At 37.5% G+C, this 18,825-nt stretch overlaps 2 protein-coding genes, 1 long non-coding RNA gene and 1 other non-coding gene across 13 annotated transcripts; all 4 read left to right on the plus strand.

Moving 5' to 3' along the window:
• The first annotated feature begins 3,095 nt into the window (after positions 1-3,095).
• LOC133740897 (uncharacterized) lies at positions 3,096-4,206 on the plus strand. 2 transcript variants are annotated; one of them, XR_009861492.1, is made up of 4 exons: positions 3,096-3,127; positions 3,566-3,633; positions 3,780-3,868; positions 3,984-4,206. It is a non-coding gene; the product is annotated as an uncharacterized LOC133740897 (long non-coding RNA). The 2 variants fall into 2 exon arrangements; XR_009861488.1 differs by lacking the exon at positions 3,096-3,127 and having other exon boundaries at positions 3,370-3,633.
• A 2,178-nt stretch (positions 4,207-6,384) lies between these two features.
• Positions 6,385-8,877, plus strand: LOC133725427 (G-type lectin S-receptor-like serine/threonine-protein kinase At4g27290). Of its 9 annotated transcripts, none has more exons than XR_009854435.1 (7): positions 6,385-6,600; positions 6,865-7,302; positions 7,414-7,551; positions 7,708-7,824; positions 7,918-7,983; positions 8,110-8,164; positions 8,450-8,877. XR_009854435.1 is itself a non-coding variant. In XM_062152690.1 (6 exons), the coding sequence occupies exons 2-5, from the start codon at positions 6,896-6,898 to the stop codon at positions 7,809-7,811; spliced, it is 537 nt and encodes a 178-aa protein (XP_062008674.1). In that variant the 5' UTR covers positions 6,385-6,600; positions 6,865-6,895; the 3' UTR covers positions 7,812-7,828; positions 7,918-7,932. The 9 variants fall into 9 exon arrangements, 1 of the variants encoding a protein (XP_062008674.1); XR_009854434.1 differs by having other exon boundaries at positions 8,110-8,183; positions 8,450-8,876; XR_009854433.1 differs by having other exon boundaries at positions 6,386-6,600; positions 8,067-8,164; positions 8,450-8,875.
• A 2,830-nt stretch (positions 8,878-11,707) lies between these two features.
• Positions 11,708-14,805, plus strand: LOC133730384 (beta-fructofuranosidase, insoluble isoenzyme CWINV1-like). The gene is made up of 6 exons (XM_062157984.1): positions 11,708-11,900; positions 12,599-13,461; positions 13,556-13,714; positions 13,847-14,094; positions 14,207-14,297; positions 14,584-14,805. The coding sequence occupies exons 1-6, from the start codon at positions 11,708-11,710 to the stop codon at positions 14,758-14,760; spliced, it is 1,731 nt and encodes a 576-aa protein (XP_062013968.1). The 3' UTR covers positions 14,761-14,805.
• Positions 14,806-17,071: 2,266 nt separating this feature from the next.
• LOC133727618 (U5 spliceosomal RNA) lies at positions 17,072-17,185 on the plus strand. Its single transcript, XR_009855297.1, has one exon. It is a non-coding gene; the product is annotated as a U5 spliceosomal RNA (small nuclear RNA).
• Positions 17,186-18,825: the final 1,640 nt, after the last annotated feature.

The raw sequence follows: 18,825 nt of genomic DNA on the forward strand, positions 1-18,825 counted from the left end.
CTGACCTCATTGATGCTTCCTCAAGGCAGTGGTGTGCTCCATTAGTACGATCTGTTTTTGATGCTCAGGTGGGTGATAAAATCCTGTGCATCCCTCTAAGTAGTAGAAGTATGGAGGACACCATTAGTTGGATTCCGAAGCGTAAGGGTTTCTACTTTGTTCGTATTGCATATTGGATTGCTCGTGCAGCGGTACTTGACAACTTTTTGGCATCTTCCTCTAGCAGAGATCCTTACTTGGAGCTGTGGAAGAGATTGTGGAAGGCCAAAGTATCAGGCAAGGTTCAAATTTGCCTTTGGCGTGCATGCAATGACTTACTACCAATTCGAGCCAAACTGACCACCAAAGGCTATACTGGAGACTTAAGTTGTGTATTGTGTGATATGAAGACTGCGACCATATATTCTGTAAGTGCCCCATTGCTAGCTCTATTCTATCGGCCCCGCTGTTCAATTTGAGTGGAAGTCTACTTCCAAATATCTAATTCAAAGAATGGATGTTGGAGTAAGCCCTTCATCTTCAATCTGATATCTTTGAGAAACTGTTGATCATTTATTTGTGAGCAATATGGAAGAATAGAAACAACAAATTATGGAATGATGCGTGTCAGACAGCAAATGACTTGGTGTTGGGAGCCTTAACATGGTTGGACGAGTTTCATAAGGCTAGACAATTAGATGCAAAGCCGAAACATACTCATCCAAGATAGAAATGGGTGCCAGCAGCGAATGGGAAATGGAAACTGAATGTAGACGACAGTTTTTTGTCTATACACAGTTTCTGTGGTGTTGGGGTTGTGCTGCGTGATGATGTTGGAGTGTTCAGTGCCGGTTTGGCATCACCTGTAGCAAATGTGGCATCTCCAAAGCAGGTGGAACTAAATGCTATTAAGCATGGTCTGCAGTTATTGCAGCAGATGCAAGTTAGAAAAGTAATTGTAGAGACAGATTGTCTACAAGCTACTATGGATGTCAAAGATGTGAATTATATAAAGTTGCCTGAGAGGGGTCTAATAGATGATATACAGCAGCTTCTCCAACACATGCCAGTGGTGTCAATTGAGCATGCCCCCCGAAAGTGTAATGTAGTAGCCCACCGCTTAGCAAACATAGCCTATGAGGCTGGTACTAGTTCTTATTGGTTTGATAGTGCACCAGATTGCATTCTGGATGTGCTTGCGTTTGATTGTAATCAACCGCATTAGGGGCTTCTATAAAAGTCTGGTTCATTAAAAAAGAAAATAGAAATATAGAGGTAAACTAGTTTGAAATCAAATTAGGCTAGTCTATTAATGTATAGATCAAATTAATCTACTTAATATATATATCGCTATATTAATGTATATTAAAACTTTATGACTTGAATTACTCACATACATTATATATATACACACGTGTGTATGTGTGTCTATATATAGAATTATTCTCAGGTGCGGACGTCCATACTGAAAATGGTGCAGACGTCCGTACCGAATTTTCGGTGCGGATTTCCTGTTTTCGACCACTTTCCGGCTACATTTTTACATCTTAATCGTTCAGTTTTTAGGCCCTAGTGTATAGATTACCTCTACAAAATTTCAGCCAATTTGGTGATTGTTAAGGCATCCAAAACTGCATTTTACACGAACGGACCGAATCTGTCGAACTGGAACCGTTCGTATTTATAATGGTAAATTGCAGTTTTGGATGCCTTAAAGATCACCAAATTGGCTGAAATTTTGCAGAGGTGATCTATACACTAGGACCTAAAAACTGAACGGTTAAGATGTAAAAATGTGGCCGGAAAGTGGTCGAAAACAGGAAATCCGTACCGTCCGCTCGGTACGGACGTCCGCACTGTCTAGCCTTCCTGCACGCGCATACGCGCGTGCCTTTTTTTATTTCCTGTTTTAAGTCATTCCTGATAAATTCGTTCATCTGACCTTCGTTTTTTATTTCAAATTTGTCTCTACACATTCTAAACCATTTCTTTTAGTCCACTTTCCATATGTGTAATCACCAATGAGATTTACAAAATTATGGTTGTCTATTGTTTTATTTCTGGTGTAATGTTTTTGTTTATTTGAGCTTTTTTTTTTTTTTTTGAAATGTGATGAGTTCAAGTTATTATCTTTTTTTTTTTTTTTTTTGAGAAAGTTAGTTAGTCTTTGTTTCTGCCTTTGTTTGTCGTTTCTTACTTCATGTAGACTCTACTTTTCATAATTTCTTCCTTATAATAATTTCTTCTTTATGTAGATTTTACTTTTCATAATCAAATTTCAAATTCTACTCTTTTGTTTGTCATTAGTCTGTTTGTTCTTTTTTTTTTAGTAAATGTGGGTCTTCTTTTCTATTTTGATAGACAAACCAAATTCTCAAAATATGTGAAAATCAAACTGGAAAAGCACAAAATTGAGCAGAAAGGATCATTTATCACAATAATATTTCTGCCAAACAACACCGATTAGAGTTTGCTGATTTCAGATGTTAAGGTTAAATGATTTCGGCATACGTATTGGTACACATATTGTCATGTATGTCCATTTACTCTTTTCAATAGGCAATTTGATTAGGATCGTTCAAAAAGAAATTCTACCAAAATAAATTACTAAATTGAGCAATTCTAAGGCTCTTTATGGATTTCTCTTTCTCCTTCCATTGTTCTTCTTTGATCTAACACCAGAGACTGAGCCAGAGAAGAAGAGACTAAAAACGAAATGTTAAAAGAAATATAATTATAGGGAATACCTTGAATATTCTTCACTGCAACCACGACACCCTTAATAGTTGATTTTCTGTTGAGGGAGATTATGAGATTATTGAGAGAGCGTTATGAGATTATTGGGAGAACGTCTTCAACTTATCAATAAGCAGGCGTTATAGGATAAAGATGAGGCGGTAGTATAATAACTGCAATCAGTTTGGGTTTCTTTGCTGTGTAACTGAACATGGGATTAACTGTTTATCCTCTTCTTTTCCACCACAGATACAATTTTGCCCTTCTTTTATTTAATCCATTTGTGATAGAGTTATATATAGAGAGGGGTATTCTATGGGTTTTATAAAATTTATAGGTACGTATTGGTACACATATTGTCAATATGCGGGTAACAATTGATACAATAAGGTTTTGCTATGACACTTTGTAGGTACATATGTTCTTCCGATTTATCACTTTTGCTTGATTTTCATTGAACGATTGATTGTTTTTCTCCTTGGCTCAGTTCGCTGAGACAAGGATTCTTGATAAATAATAGTACTGTGAAAGGATAAGGGATAGAAAGGCTGGCGCAAGCATTGAAGGTCTCAAATTTCTTTAGCTGTGATCGGCAGATGCAGATCATATCATATTTCATCCGTTCCTCATTTTTGCATATATGTCAGTATACATTATTTTTCCTTATAACTGTGATTGAAGACAACATTGTGATTCATCTGCATCTCTACTCATCGCCTTTTTAATTGCTGATCTCTTCTTATTTTTGCCTCTAGATTTTTTTCTTCTTTTGGTCAAAGCTGTAGATTTTTTAGAATTATAAATTCGTGACTTGATGAGCAATTTTTTGTTCTTCTTTTTGTCATTCCAGTTGTAGCACCTTCCTTTGATGCAGATATGAATAATTTTAACAGGAGCAAAACAATGCTCCGTTCAAAGGTATTAAGTCAAACCAGTTCTTTCCATCTCTCTACAGTTTTACTTCATTCCATTTCATTCTATTTGTTGGTAAATACAGTTGCTCATTTTCCATATTGATTGTTCTGTGATCTCTCTCTCTCTCTCTCTCTCTCTTTCCTTTTTAGTGTGGAGTCTCAAGTAATGATAATTGAAGAATCATGAAGATACTTTCAAGTTTTCAACAACGTGTGGACTGAATTCTTTACTTCAAAAGGTAAGTCTATTCTCAACATTCTTCTCATTATTATCAAGAGCGTAGATAGGAACACTAACATTTTGTTTTGTGGTTTTCTTACTTCACAGTACTAACAAGTTCCTTTATTCCCCAGGTCCCTCCTTCAAAAAAAGAAGGCCGCTCCCTCTTCTTTAGATTAAGGATCAGACTGTTGCCATCTAATATTTTGATTTCATGGATTTAGCACCTCTAATTTTGAACGATGGCCAGTTTGAAGGATGGGCCTGAATTTCATTTAGGCATGCAATTTGATCTGCCGCATAATCTTAATTTGATGTATAGGACGAATTCTCAGCACAGTTTTTATTCCTTCCTCTCTTAGTTGCGTCTTTTATTTGGCTTCCCTTGCAATGATTTTACTTTGTATTGGCCTTTTTTGCTCTAGGAAGTTGCAGATAGTTTTTATTTCTTCTTAAGACTGTGGTATTGGTTTTTGATAGTTTTTTCTTCTTCTTAGAACTGTGGTATTGGTTTTCAATAGTTTTTGTTTCTTCATTATGTTCTTTACTATCTCCTTTGTCTTAGAGGATATAATCAACGAAATCACTTCTCTGTCAATCCATTGCTGATAAAGTGAGTGAATTGTTAGTCATCTTATAATTTTCTTAATATGTGTGTTCCAATTTTTATTTTCAAATACTGCGTTCTATAGTGCTACAGGTTCAGGAAGAAGCACTTGCTCTTTTCTCTAAGTTGCATCGAGTGGATTAGGTCCTGACGATGTTAGCGAGTGTTGTGTTCTTAGAAGGATAAACAAAGTTGATTATGATGAAGGCAAGAGCAACATGGAACAGGATCAAGCATGTTAAACGAGCTGCTGAAAATTGGGCTGCTATAGATTGCTTTAGAAATATGATTAGATCAAAAGTTGGGCATGAAATGATGAAAGTGTGACATTAGTTATTATTCTATCTGCGATTGTAGGCACAAATAATTTGGAGGTGGGGAAACAGATTCATGGTGCTTTGGAGTTTGGAGGTTAAGGGTTTCAGCTGATAATAACGGTGATTATGATTAGGATTAGATGAGTGAACAACCAAAACATTATGCCATCACATATTTTCCTTTCACTTTTGAGGTCATATTCTATCCACCTTCAATTAAGCTTCAATTGAATTATTGTTTGCTCTTAGAATGTGCACGTAAATTTATTTGGTTGCTATTAGGCCTCATGTTTGTGCTTACATATTTCTATATTAAAGGTAATCTCTCAGACCAATAGTTTTTCTACTGCAGTGATAATATGTCGCATGTTCTTCTGTTCTTACTAATACAATTTGTGGTTTTTATTTTTTATTTTTCATTTTTTTTATGTGTTTCACAATTTTAGCTGCATATGACGTGTTTGTTGAAATGACCAAAATCTTTTGTTTTGTTTTAGAAAGAAAACGAGAGAACCAAAGTTTTGATATTAAGTTGTTGCATATTTGAGGGTTAATGCATATATTGGTTATGATCTAACCTTTGTAATTTTGATTGTACTTCTCTTGGTTTAGATTCTCCATGTAAACCTCATTGAAGACCTTTTGTAAGATGAGAGCTTGAAGAGTAAAAATATATATTAAATCCTCAGGACTGCTCACCCAAGGGACGGTTTTTATGGGACTGTGAGGGACAAGTGAATCTGACGGCTGAAAATAAATGCACAGTTTTAAGTTGTTATAATTTCTGCTTTTATATTTAATACATGTGGTTGAGATGCATTTGCCCCTCACATTCCCTTAAAACTGTCTCTTAGGTGAGCAAATCTGATTAAATCCTAGGTTGGTGCTGGGGAAGTTTTATTATCGGTAGAGGGACAGTGCTTCTAACTTGGATAAAATGTGTAACTGTCTGCATCACATGTGTACATTTTGATATCTTTTTTGGAAGAAAATTTCAAGTTGACAGTTGAATGTGTAGATCACATGGAGTTTGCAATAAGACTTTTTGAGTGGGTATGTTTCTTCAGAAGTGATTTGAGGATTTTGTTTTTGTGTTTAGAGTGTGTTTGGATGAGGGAAAATATGATGAAATTTAATTGAAAGTGAGGATTTCATAATTCCTACAAGCTAATGAAATACCATATATGTCTATTTAAGCCAATTCTTGAGGGATGGTTAAATTTTTGAACTACCATATATGCCCTCATATAATATAGATATTAATAAATAAATTATTTCTATATGAGGATAAGATAGTCAATTGACTACATCATATTTCAAAATATTGCAGTACCTCCCATGAAAAAAGGAGAAACTTCCTCAAAATCAGGAGAGAAACTGCTGTAACTTTTTTAATTTAAAAAAATAAAAATAAAAGCCAATTGACCGCAGGGGCTAGTATATATATATGCATTATAGCCGGAGTTTACTGTAGGTCTGTAGCTGAGGAAAGTAGTAAGCACATTTGTTATACTATAATAATTACATAAACTGTATATGAGTGTTTGTTTAAGATTATCAAATAAAAGGATGAACCTTTTTCTGGGAGAACACAAGATAGATCAATTACATATACTATTTAACTATCTTCTAGGACAAGGACTCACTTAAATGAGACTATGCAGTCCCCGGATCTGCCTCCACACCTTCTTACATAGTCTCCCCAAATTTCACCGGACTATGGAAGCGGGTCTTATACAACGCTGAAGTCTCGTTCTTCGCTTCAGCCTCATCGTTCTCACTCACTCGTTTCCTTCGCTTCAGTCTTCTCCGGCTGCTCTTTTTCAGGTTCAATTCTTTCATTTCTCATGCTCTCTGTCTTGTGTTGATTATTGTTCACTCTCCCCTTCAACCCTCTCTACCTTCTTCTTTCTCTGTCTACTGTAATTTGTTTTATTAAAGATTATGGAATGATTATCTACTGTAATTTGTTTATGGGTAGTGATTATTTTACGGATTGATTGAGGATTTGGTGTCTGAGTAGCTTGATTTGTTGAGAATTTGATCAATTTCATGACTGGATCAATTTCAATTTGATCAATTGTTGTTTAGGAAGGAAACTACTCGGTACTGGAGAAGTTCTATGTACATCGGCAAGGATACAAGAACAGATTTTCAAAATCCAGGTGGAACCGCGTCTTTCCTTACTCACAACTTTGATGTTGATGAGGTTTATCTTGCTTACAGTGTCTCAGATAGCTCAGTAAAATTGAGGGTCTGGTTGAATCCTACCTACAGGGCAATTTATACTGCTGCTGTGGCAGGGTTCTAGTAAAACGTGGTTGGAACAGGGGAATTTACCTGCTGATAACTGTGATTTTTATGCTCATTGCGGTCCCAATAGTGCCTGTCGTAAAGGTGAACCACTGTCATCATCATGCAAGTGTTTGATTGGTTTTACAGCCAAGTTTCCTAACCAATCAGCTGTGGGAAATTGGTCCAGTGGCCGCGTTAGGGAAAAGATGTTAACATGTGGTAATGGCATACAAGGTAACTTTTCAAAGCTTGAAAATGTGAGACTGCCGAATCATTCTGTTCTATTACAGAATAGGAGTATGAGCCAGTGTCACTTTGATTGTCAGCTGAACTGTTCTTACACAGCTTATGCGCATGTAAATGACACAGACGGAAGTAATATTGGGAAATGTTTGACATGGTTTGGCGAATTACTGGATCTAGTAGAGAATCACTACAATTCTAAACGTGATATCTATATTTGTGTTCACGGCTCCGAACCAGGTATATATTTCGTTTCTTGCTATTATCTTTATGGATGTATGAAGTAAAACCTTTGCATACTGTTAAGTTGAGGTCAAACTCATTAGCTAGAAACTGACCATTACTTGGAGCTATCTTTATTAATAGCTAAGCACCAGATCTTTGTCTGTTCTGTAGGCAAGATGGGTCTTTCTGTTAATTCCTTGAAGCGGACTATTGTAATTGCAATAGCCTCTGCAGCAATTGGATTATTTACAATAACTTGTGCGAATTTCTTATAGGTAGAGGATTATCGTAAGTGAGGCACTTAACCATCTGTTTCTTGTAATTGAGGATCCCATTTTTTCAGAAGTCCTCTAATGCTGGTTGTTTATGTAATTGACTCAGTTCACGACAAGCTGCTTCCCTGCATTGCTCTTTCAGTCATTTCTCTGCCCTTTGGATTCCTAACAAGTACAAAATGCTCCTAGCCACTTTTTGATAATATAAATTCAGTCTTATCTTTTGTTTCATTTAGTAACTTATGTTTTTGATAGGTGGAGTTAATGAAATTGGTTCTGTTTTCGGATGTATGTGGAGGCTTTGAAATGTGCATTGTGGCTTGCCGCTTTGGCACACTTCTGGAATAATGAAGGTATTACTGATCATATCAGGTTTGTCTCTTAACTTGTATACTGGCATACTGCTATTAATTATAGTGATGTTATAAGACTAATCATTGTAAGAAGTATAGCACTTTCAGAATTTCTACATGATAGACAAGTTAAGGGGATTAAACCGAAATTTTGCCAGTTTGTTGTTAGTTGTTTGGTTACTGAGAAAATGTAGAAAATTAAAGGAAAACGAAGTGAAGTGTTTCTTGTTGTTTTATAGTCATCAAAGGTACATGTTAAAATTGTGCATATTTGTGTGTTTATAGACGAGTGAGATGACTGTCCCATGACCAAGCTGCCAGAAATCAACTTTGAGGCTCTGTTTTGGCGCAAAACTCCTAGAGAAATGAAGCTTATTTTTAGGCTCATGTTGTTATTACGTTAGGAAACTTTCATTATGGAAGGGAGCTTGTCCTTATCACCAAGGGTGGCATTCCTTTCTAATCAAGCAAAATTAACTTTGCTCACAAAGTATGTATTAGCTGATCCTTTAGGATGTGGCTCTCTATCTTGCAGAGGCCATTTTGACCCTTTAGGATGTCTTGTATGTTCGCAGTTTATTAATGAAATCATTTCCTATATGATAAAAAAAAAAGTGTAAAACTACATTATAAATATTATCTCTTATTAATAGATAATATTTTGCTTTAAAAAAAATATTGTGATATTCAAAATTAAATTAGTCCTAAACACCAACAAACATGGGATAAGACTATTTTGACTATTCTGCTCTTTAGTCCTAAGCAGTACCAAACATGGGTCAGGTATTAATATAGCTTAAGCCAGGTTAGAGGAGTCCTGGACTGTTATAGAAATTAAGGCGGGGCATAATAGTCCTATGAAACAACAAAGCTTTATAGTCTTATACAATTATACTAGGGAAAAATTCACCAACAGTGTCTGGACACTTAGGGGACTTTCAGAATGATACCTGAACTTACAAAGTTATCAATGTGATACCTGGACTCATTTTTTCGTATCAACGTCGTACCTATGACCAATTTCCGTAACGGCTCCGTGACTGAAATTGGCCGTAGGTATCACATTGATACGAAAAAATGAGTCCAGGTATCACATTGATAACTTTGTAAGTTCAGGTATCATTCTGAAAGTCCCTAAGTGTCCAGACACCGTTGGTGAATTTTTCCCAATTTTGCACGTGCGATGCACGTGAGTTACTTAATGAAGACAAAGGGACCGATTTACCCTCAAATTCTTTCTTTCTTTTCTTTTCTTTCTTTCTCTCTCTTTCTTTCTCTCTCTCTTTCTCTCTTTCTTTCTTTCTTTCTTTCTTTCTCTCTTTCTTTCTCTCTCTCTTTCTCTCTCTCTCTCTTTCTTTCTTCTTCTTCTTTTCTGGTTTCTTCTTCCCCTGATTTGAATCATCAAGATTCAAATCATCTTGCTCGTCCGATTCCCACCGCCGATCGCCGATCAAACACCGCCGCTGCGTCTGAATCCACCTTCATGCACCACAGATGTTTCTAGTTCCCCCAACTTCAAATCCTATAGCAAATTGAAATTGTGCATTGAGGCTTCACCGCTCACTCCGAGTTTATCCCCGCCGCCATCGCCAATGACTTGACCACAACAACCTCCACCACCGCACAACAACGTCGTCCTCCGCTGCTTTTCGATTGGGTTTGGGGATAAGGACTGCTTCTTCCTCCACCGCTAGCGAAATCGTGGAGGCTCAAGGCCACATTCTAAGGACCACCGGCCGGAAGGACCGCCACAACAAGGTTTGCACCACCAAAGGCCCCAGGGACCGCAGCATCAGGCTCGTCGCCCACACCGCCATTCAATTCTACGAAATGTAGGACTGGCTTGGATACGACCAGGCTAGCAAGGTCGTCGATTGGCTAATCAAGAAAGCCAAGGCCGCAATCAACGAGCTCGACTAGCTGCCACCGTGGAACCCAAACTAAATTTATGTTCATACAACATTTTCTCCGACGATGCCGATATCCGCCGCTCAGGACACGCAGAACGTGAGCCTCAATTTCTCGATGGTGGAGGCTCCGAGTTCTTTGTCTACTAATCGGCGAGGCACAATGGTGGGTAGCAGCGGAGTGGCGAAGCTGGTGAATAAGAACAGTTCGAATTTTTTGCAGGTGAGGATGGTGTGGAGGCCGAAGTTGTTAATCTTTGTCTGCCTAAAATTGCCTCTGATCGAAGTTGGGCTAGAGGCCGAAGTTGTCGGCTAAACCGATGAAGTTGCAGGTGAGGATGGTGTGGAGGTGGTGTTGCATGTCGGGAACGAAGGAGAGGATGGAGGGGTGGGATTGGAGCTGTGATTTGAGAGTGGAGGGCTGGCGGGATCTGAGTTTCTGATCAATGGTGTATAAAAGGGGGTCGGAGGAGAGAACGAGAGTGGTGGTGGTCAAGTCATTGGCGGTGGCGGCGGGGATGAACTCGGAGTGAGCGGTGAAGCCTCAATGCACAATTTCAATTTGCTATAGGATTTGAAGTTGGGGGAACCAGAAACATCTGTGGTGCATGAAGGTGGATTGAGACGCAACGGCGGTGTTTGATCGGCGATCGGCGGTGGGAATCGGACGAGCAAGATGATTTGAATCTTGATGATTCAAATCAGGGGAAGAAGAAACCAAAAAAGAAGAAGAAAGAAAGAAAGAAAGAAAGAAAGAAAGAAAGAAAGAAAGAAGAATAAAGAAAAAAAGAAAAGAAAAGAAAAGAAAGAATTTGAGGGTAAATCGGTCCTTTTGTCTTCATTAAGTGACTCACGTGCAAAATTGGGAAAAGTTCACCAACGGTGTCTGGACACTTAGGGACTTTCCGAATGATACCTGAACTTATAAAGTTATCAATGTGATACCTGGACTCATTTTTTCGTATCAATGTGATACCTACGGCCAATTTCCTTCACGGAGCCGTTACGGAAATTGGTCATAGGTACGATGTTGATACGAAAAAATGAGTCCAGGTATCACATTGATAACTTTGTAAGTTCAGGTATCATTCTGAAAGTCCCCTAAGTGTCCAGACACCGTTGGTGAATTTTTCCCATTATACTATTATCTATATGATATAAGAGGCCCATAGTTTTCATAATAGAACTATACCGGCTAGTCCCCCTATTTAGTTAATTTTATTCAAATAAATAATGAGTCCAAAATGCACCCTTATTTGCATTTGACTTTTGCTGATCCAAAATTCATAATATGCGTGTTTAGATTACAAAAACTTTAAATACACTTCACCTCTTTTTTTTTTTTCAAAGGATTAAAGGATTACAAAAACTTTAAATACACTTCACCTCTTTCTTTTTTTTCAAAGGATTAAAGGATTACAAAAACTTTAAATACACTTCACCTCAAAGACTCATAAAATTGAATTGTTGTGATGACTTTCATTATTTATTAGTTTATCACATCTTACTGTCTCTCTGAACCCCCCTTCCTTGATAGTTTTCAATCTGTTTCCACAATTGAAAACTACCATAATGTGTTTGACCTATAAATACGCAACATGGGGTGTCCTTATTTTCCAATCCCCGCAAAGTCAATATGGCCATGATGATAACCTCTCTTTGGGAATTCTGCGTTCTTTCACTTTTGCTTTCTTATGTTGTTGAGCTGGAAGCTTCCCACCATGTCTATAGCAATATTCAAACTTCTGAACTGACTTCGACTCATCACCAAACTAAAGAGCCTTACAGAACTGGTTATCATTTCCAGCCTCCCAAGAATTGGATCAACGGTATCTATCTTCAACCTATTTTGAATTTTCTTTAGTTTTTTTTCTCCGGTGTCCTTTCTCTTAGTTTATTGTTTAAAACTCCTAACAGTTTGTTCTTTGCTTCTTGTTCTTCACATTTGACTTCTTTGTTGGAATCTCACAGATCCTAACGGTTAGTTCCTCTCTCACTTAGTTTTATTTTTTATCGTGGTTTTTGTGTGTGATTTTTGGCATTGCTTCGTAAACCAATTGATCTAATGAGAACATCTTGTATAACACAATTGTGGAAGATGGATTCTGTCCTTACTCCTTAGAGACGTGTCCTATAGTATAGCTTTATGAGATTTGAGGATTTGTATATCATTCAGAATATTACTCTTTACTGGAAAGCTGTTTTCAACAAGAAAAGTTTTAGTAGTAGGTTGGAGTTTGAATAGATAGTATTTTTGGAATTATGTGACATAAATTTTATAGGTGTGTGAAATTCACACTTTTTATTTTACAATTCACACTCCATATTTTATTTGTTAGTATTTAAAATTTGTTTTTTTTTTGTAAAAACAAAATTTGAGAGTGTAAATTTAATTTTCCATCTCATATTGTAAGTTTGTCTTAAGTCGTAATAACTTCTAAGTGTATATACATAGTGAATTATATTTTGGGCTCTCTTAATTTTGGCCATGGTTTGTGCTAAGCTCGTGTATTACTTCTGTTTTCAGGGCCATTAGTTTACAAGAAAATTTACCATCTTTTCTATCAGTACAATCCTAATGGTGTAGTTTGGGGTAACATTGTCTGGGCGCATTCCACATCAACTGATCTTATTAATTGGACCCCTCATGATGATGCCATCTACCCATCACAGTCGTTTGATATCAATGGTTGTTGGTCGGGGTCAGCTACAATCCTTCCTGGGGGTAAGCCGGCAATTTTCTATACTGGAATCAACCCCCAGAACGAGCAAGCTCAAAACCTGGCCTTCCCCAAAAACCTCTCAGACCCATTTCTTAAGGAATGGGTAAAGATCCCACAGAACCCATTAATGAAGGCAACCCGAGCTAATCATATAAATGCAACCTCATTTAGGGACCCAACTACTGCTTGGCTAGGGTCAGATAATAGATGGAGATTAATCGTTGGAAGCCAGAAGGACCAAACAGGATTAGCTATCTTATATAGAAGTAAAGATTTCTTGAATTGGACCAAGGCCAATCACCCACTTCATTCAGCAAAGAAAACCGGAATGTGGGAGTGTCCAGATTTTTTTCCAGTTTCAAAGAATAGCCCGGTTGGTCTTGACACATCAAAAAATGGTCCTGATGTTAAACATGTGCTCAAGGTTAGCTTGAGTAAATCTTTTAAAGAGTACTATACAATTGGGACATATAACCTGAAGAAGGATATCTATATCCCAGATAAGGGATCGGTGGAGAGTGATACTGGTTTGAGATATGATTATGGCAAGTTCTATGCTTCAAAAACCTTCTTTGACAGTGCCAAGAACCGTAGGATCTTGTGGGGTTGGATTAATGAATCTTCAAGTGTAGATGATGACATCAAGAAGGGGTGGTCTGGACTCCAGGTACATTGGCCATGCATATCGTACTTTATTTAACAATTGGTCTAGACCTCCCAAGAACTAAATTTTATGATATTCAAATTGTCTATTATTGCAGGCAGTTCCAAGGACCCTTGTGCTTGATAAGTCTGGAAAACAATTGGTGCAATGGCCTGTTGTAGAACTTGAAAAGCTGAGAATCAAACAGGTCAAGTTGCCCAACATTGTGCTCAAGGGAGGATCACTTCATGAAGTACTTGGGGTCACATCAGCACAAGTATGCATGTCTTTAGTTTTTTTTTTTTTTTGGCTTGCAATGGGTTTCTGCCACATCTTTTTATTAAAAAACACATAAATCCAACTTCATTACTTATTTTGATTTTGTTAAGTTATTATTTGGTTTTGACAGGCTGATGTAGAAATTACATTTGCGATAAGTGATTTGAAGAAAGCAGAAGTGTTTGATCCAAGTTGGACTGATCCACAAATTTTGTGTAGCAAGAAGGGTGCTTCAGTTAAAGGTGATCTAGGACCATTTGGTTTACTGGTTTTGGCTTCAAAGGGATTGAAAGAAAATACAGCACTATTCTATAGGATATTTAAATCTCAGAACAATAACAACAAATATGTGGTGCTCATGTGCAGTGACCAAAGCAGGTATTTCTCTCTCGATCACTTCCTAACAATCGTTGTCTAACCATAATTAGTTGAGCTTATATATTTAACCCGGCCATTGATTAAACCCAATGGTAATTTGGATGTCTGGTAGGTCTTCCTTAAATCAAGATAATGATAAGACCACATATGGGGCTTTTGTAAATGTGGATCTTCTTCATGAGAAGCTGTCACTAAGAAGCTTGGTAAGTAACTATGAAGCCTAATTTAATATCTCAACTGGTATTTCTATATTTAAAAGTCAGGATTTCTATATAGCGTTCTCTTATCATATATGCTTCAAGCATAAAATTCTTGCTGGCCAAAAATTTTCATCACGGTATTTAAGAATCTAATACTTGTTTTCCTTGAAACCTGAAAAATGCCACCATCAGATTTTAAATCTTGCATATTTCATTTGGTTTTCTAACAAAATGTACCCAATTCATGATTACAAATTTGTGTTCCTCATTCATTCAAACAATGTTTCAGATTGATCACTCGATAGTGGAGAGCTTTGGAGGAGAAGGCAAGGCCTGCATAACAGCTAGGGTTTATCCCACATTAGCTGTTGATGGTGATACGCACTTATATGTTTTCAATTATGGAAATGAGAGTGTCAAAATCGCAGGAAATGCATGGAGCTTGAAAACTGCTAAAATTAATTGATTAATATTTAAAAAAAGTAGTGGAGAGCGAGCACTACTAGCGGGCCGGGGGAGAAGAAGAAGGGTGCATGGAGGGAATAAAAATCAATAATGTGATCTATCACTTGTAGTACCTGTGACTTACGTTATAATTTATATAGTTTGGCATTTCTATGATTGAAGTCTAATTATTTATGTGTATCAGTGTGATGCTAATTGCAATAATATTATCTCACTTTGTGTTATCAATACAAAATTTGTAATAAACCCACGGGAAAACAAGCGAGATTTCCTCTCGAATCCTAGTGGCTCTCTCCTAAACCCTAGCTCTCTAGTCTGCGACTTCCGCCACCCTCGACTTTTCTTCACTGCTTCATGGCTTCAATCGACGCCGTCACTACCAGCTTTGCTGCCTCTCTGGCGCTAGCTGAAGGGGGTAAAACCCCGGATCTGGGAAAGATTGGAGGAGGTCCAGTTCATCGATCTGCTCAATCTTTTCTTCTCGGAAAACCACTCACCCGCAAACCGGTGGGCTCCAAACGCTTTCAAATCTCAGTTCTTCCTGACTTGGATGGTGGAGAAGGACTTCCACATCCAAGAAAAGGCGGACAACATATTTCTGTTCTCCTTTGATCTGGTTAGAGATTGAAACAAGGTGCTTAGGGGTGGTGTATGGTGCTATGATCGGGCTCCGGTCTATCTAGAGGAGTATGATGGAGTCACCCCCATCGCTGACGTCCCTGTGAAGCATGTAAGGATATGGATTAGGGTTTCGGGTATCTCTCCTCTCTATGAGGAACCTGGCATTCTCATCCTCATCGATAACCTCTTGGGAGGCTACTTGGACTACGATAAGAGAGAGTTTCGCAAAGGGGTTGTGCACATCTTCTTCTCTCATGACATATCCAAACAGGTTCTTCTCGAGCGTAGGGTTTTCTTGGCTCCAGGTGTAGAGCCCATTCTGCAGTTCCAGTTTGAGCACCTTAAGGGTAGATGCTCTCAGTGTGGCATGATTACGCATTCGGGGGTGAAGTGTGAGGAGCCCGTTGTTCTTTCTGATATTAGGGTTTTGCAATTTGGTGTCGGACCGTCTACCTCTGGCGGCACTTTTACTTTCTCTGCCTAGAATCCCGGTGATCTACCTATGCCTTCCTATTCCTTGCTGAAAAAGAAGAAGTCAGTCATTCGACGTTTAGAGCGACCCACTACTGAACCTGCAGTTCCTGAAGGTACCATGCCCAACATGTCAGGTTTGGAAGGCATGGATCATGAGGTTGCATTGCCAGAAACGGTGATATCGGTGGAACCTTCTGAATCAGGGACAAAAGATCTTCAATCGTCCTCTACCATGCAGGCTGTGCAGAAGCAAACCTTGACCTATAAGAAAAGAGGTCGACAAGAGATAGCTGATCCCTTTCCCAAGAAATTCAAAACTATCTTGGGAGGCAAGCTTCTGACCCTACATGCGGAAGCTCTTGGCTTGACTGAAGTTGAGGATGGTGTTACGCTTATGACAATGAAGAAGAGGTTGGGCAGACTGCTTGGAAGCAAAAACAAAGGTTCCCGGTCTCCCAAGAAAGTGGGATTGACTCCTCTACGTACATCTCGCTTATCCTGCTGCTACTACTACTCAGGAGGTTGGCCCTAAAGCTAAGGGCAAGGGGAAACTTTAAGTTTCCTGTTTCTGTGCCTAGCATTTGTTTTAGAGTCTAGTGCTATGTAATTTAGCTACTCACACCAATTGAGGTCTCTAGGCGAGTAGGGTTGCTATAGCAAGAACTTGGATAGTTTGGGTTTTGAGCATTTAGCTAGGCACTCTTAATAAGTGTGCGTATTTGTTTACAATGAGAGTCACTTGTCATTTGCTTGGCAGCTTGTGCCATCTAGATATGTTGGCATGAGAGAGCTTGTGATGTATGTGCCTTCTAGCCATGGATAAATTAATGAAGTTATCTATTTCTCAAAAAAATATAAAATTTGTAATTGTGGGTTAGTTGTGGTATGTTGTTAGTTTGTTAGTTAGGCCATGTAAAGATTCTGAGTTCAAATCTTATTGATATCAGAAATGAGTGCGTAGGCTGAGGAAGAGTGGGTAGGGACTAGGGAGTGGTGATAAAAAGAAAAAGTTATTGAATACTAAAATTTGGAACATTTTAGCTAAATACTATCTCCATTAATAAGTAAAATGAAACTTTACAGACCCACATTTAAGTTGTTGAAACCTTAGATACAACTGTTGCAACGTAAAAATAATTAGAAGTTGGCTCACCTACATGAAAACAAGAACTTGGATTTGAAATTTGCATCTTTTGGTTGGAAATAGTCTATATATAGAACTATGCGTTGAGCACAGAGCGAACTATTCTTTCGCCTATTACTAAATAATACCGTGTGCGCGACGTTTTAAGTGTCATAGGTCAATTTTTAGAGGGTGAACCTTTGCGGGTGCCCCTAAAAAATACGGTCTATAAATAGAACTCTCTATTTGTATGAATAGTGACAATTGAGGTTGGATTTTCCAAAATATAATATTTTTTTTTTTGCTTTCTTCAATTATTGATGGCCTAATAAATTATATTTGTTTAACTTTTATGGTACAACCAAAATGTAATGGACTATCTCTCAAACTCAGATTAATTCTTTCCCTTGCACAAGGGATGACCCCTTCCCTTTGTCATAGAACCCCTCTCATCCTCTATTCATCCTAATATTCATGGGAAGACTCATCTGTATGTAAAAACTCTGGTATCTGATAGACAAGAAATGTCATTAGCACTTAACGGGGTATAAGTAACAAAATGAATTTGCTTTCGCAGTATTCAACATCTTTTCACAAAAAACTTCTATTCATTCAGGGGCGGACCCATTCCAAGGCCTGAAGGGGTCCAGACCCCCTCTAGATGTTTTGGTAAATCTCAATTAACTAGCTAATTAGGCTTTGAGATATTTAAAACTGAGCTTAATTCAAGCATTGGACCCTCCCCCCCCCCCTCTGTCCCAGAAATTTCTCATAAATCATAACTAATCAAAGTTCAAAACAGAAATAAATAATATTAAGAAACTAAATTAGTTAGTTTTTTTTTTTTGAATAGGATTTGATGGCTTTGATAACTAAATTAGTTAGTTTACTAATTACTTAACTATTTATTTGGTAAATTATGTACTTTATCATTCACCCAACAATAAGATTTATTACTGTACCCAAAAAATAATTATACTAGTCTTTTGTCAATTAAGACAAATGAAGTCTGATATGCATGACTAATTTTTGGATAAATTATAAGGGAATTAATTTTCTGAGAAAAAACGTAAACTACTGAATGAATAATAGTTATAATGTGCATTAGTCTATATACAAGAGGGATCCGAGCAAACATTTAGAAGGTTTCTATGCAAACACATCTGACAATATTTCTTCTAATATTTTTCAAAAACAAAAATATACGTAACGGCTTGGACCCCCCCAAGATTTAAATCCTGGTTTCGCCCCTGTATTCATTCAGCTTAGAAGACTCAGTGTGGTTCATAAACTTCACCTATGAGTCTTAAGGACCTCAATTTGTAGATTTTTTTTAGCATCGAAATTTGACTTAATTTGTGCCAAAATGTGTTGTAATAAGTCTATAACATGTCTTTTGAGCAAAAATATACTTTTCTTAATTTTTGGAACTTTCATGCGCAAGTGGTACAAGTCATAACCTAATTAAGTGTGTGCTAGAAGATTGATTTTTATCTATTCTTTTGCTTCGCGCGACCAGACCACATTTTTTGAAAGAAATCGACATTCATTCGGCTCCCAATTAATGGCTCCTACAAATCGAGCTCATGAGCTAGTCTTTCAAATGTTCGACATCACGATTTGACCCAATTTATATTAAAATGCCTTACCATAGCACACCTTATATGCAGTAATTTCATTTCCTTGATAGTTGAAATCTATGCGATGGTTCCAAGGAAAGGCGTGATAACCATAATATAATCGTTCTTATAATTTTTCAGCACAAAATATTAACTTTTACCTTTTAGTCTTTTACTTTGCTTTGCACGATCAAACTTTTTATTTTATTTTTTTCATTGCAAAAAAGTA

This window comes from Rosa rugosa, chromosome 1, assembly GCF_958449725.1.
Source record: "Rosa rugosa chromosome 1, drRosRugo1.1, whole genome shotgun sequence".
Classification (NCBI taxonomy): Eukaryota; Viridiplantae; Streptophyta; class Magnoliopsida; order Rosales; family Rosaceae; genus Rosa; species Rosa rugosa.

Bases quoted from the DNA above. Each gene is read 5' to 3' on its own strand.
- LOC133725427 (XM_062152690.1), top strand. From the start codon at position 6,896: ATGTACATCGGCAAGGATACAAGAACAGATTTTCAAAATCCAG. The intron at 7,303-7,413 runs GTAACTTTTCAA...GTTCTTACACAG, and splicing joins ATGTGGTAATGGCATACAAG to CTTATGCGCATGTAAATGAC. The intron at 7,552-7,707 runs GTATATATTTCG...TCTGTTCTGTAG, and splicing joins TGTTCACGGCTCCGAACCAG to GCAAGATGGGTCTTTCTGTT.
- LOC133730384 (XM_062157984.1), top strand. From the start codon at position 11,708: ATGGCCATGATGATAACCTCTCTTTGGGAATTCTGCGTTCTTTCACTT. The intron at 11,901-12,598 runs GTATCTATCTTC...TTCTGTTTTCAG, and splicing joins TCCCAAGAATTGGATCAACG to GGCCATTAGTTTACAAGAAA. The intron at 13,462-13,555 runs GTACATTGGCCA...CTATTATTGCAG, and splicing joins AGGGGTGGTCTGGACTCCAG to GCAGTTCCAAGGACCCTTGT.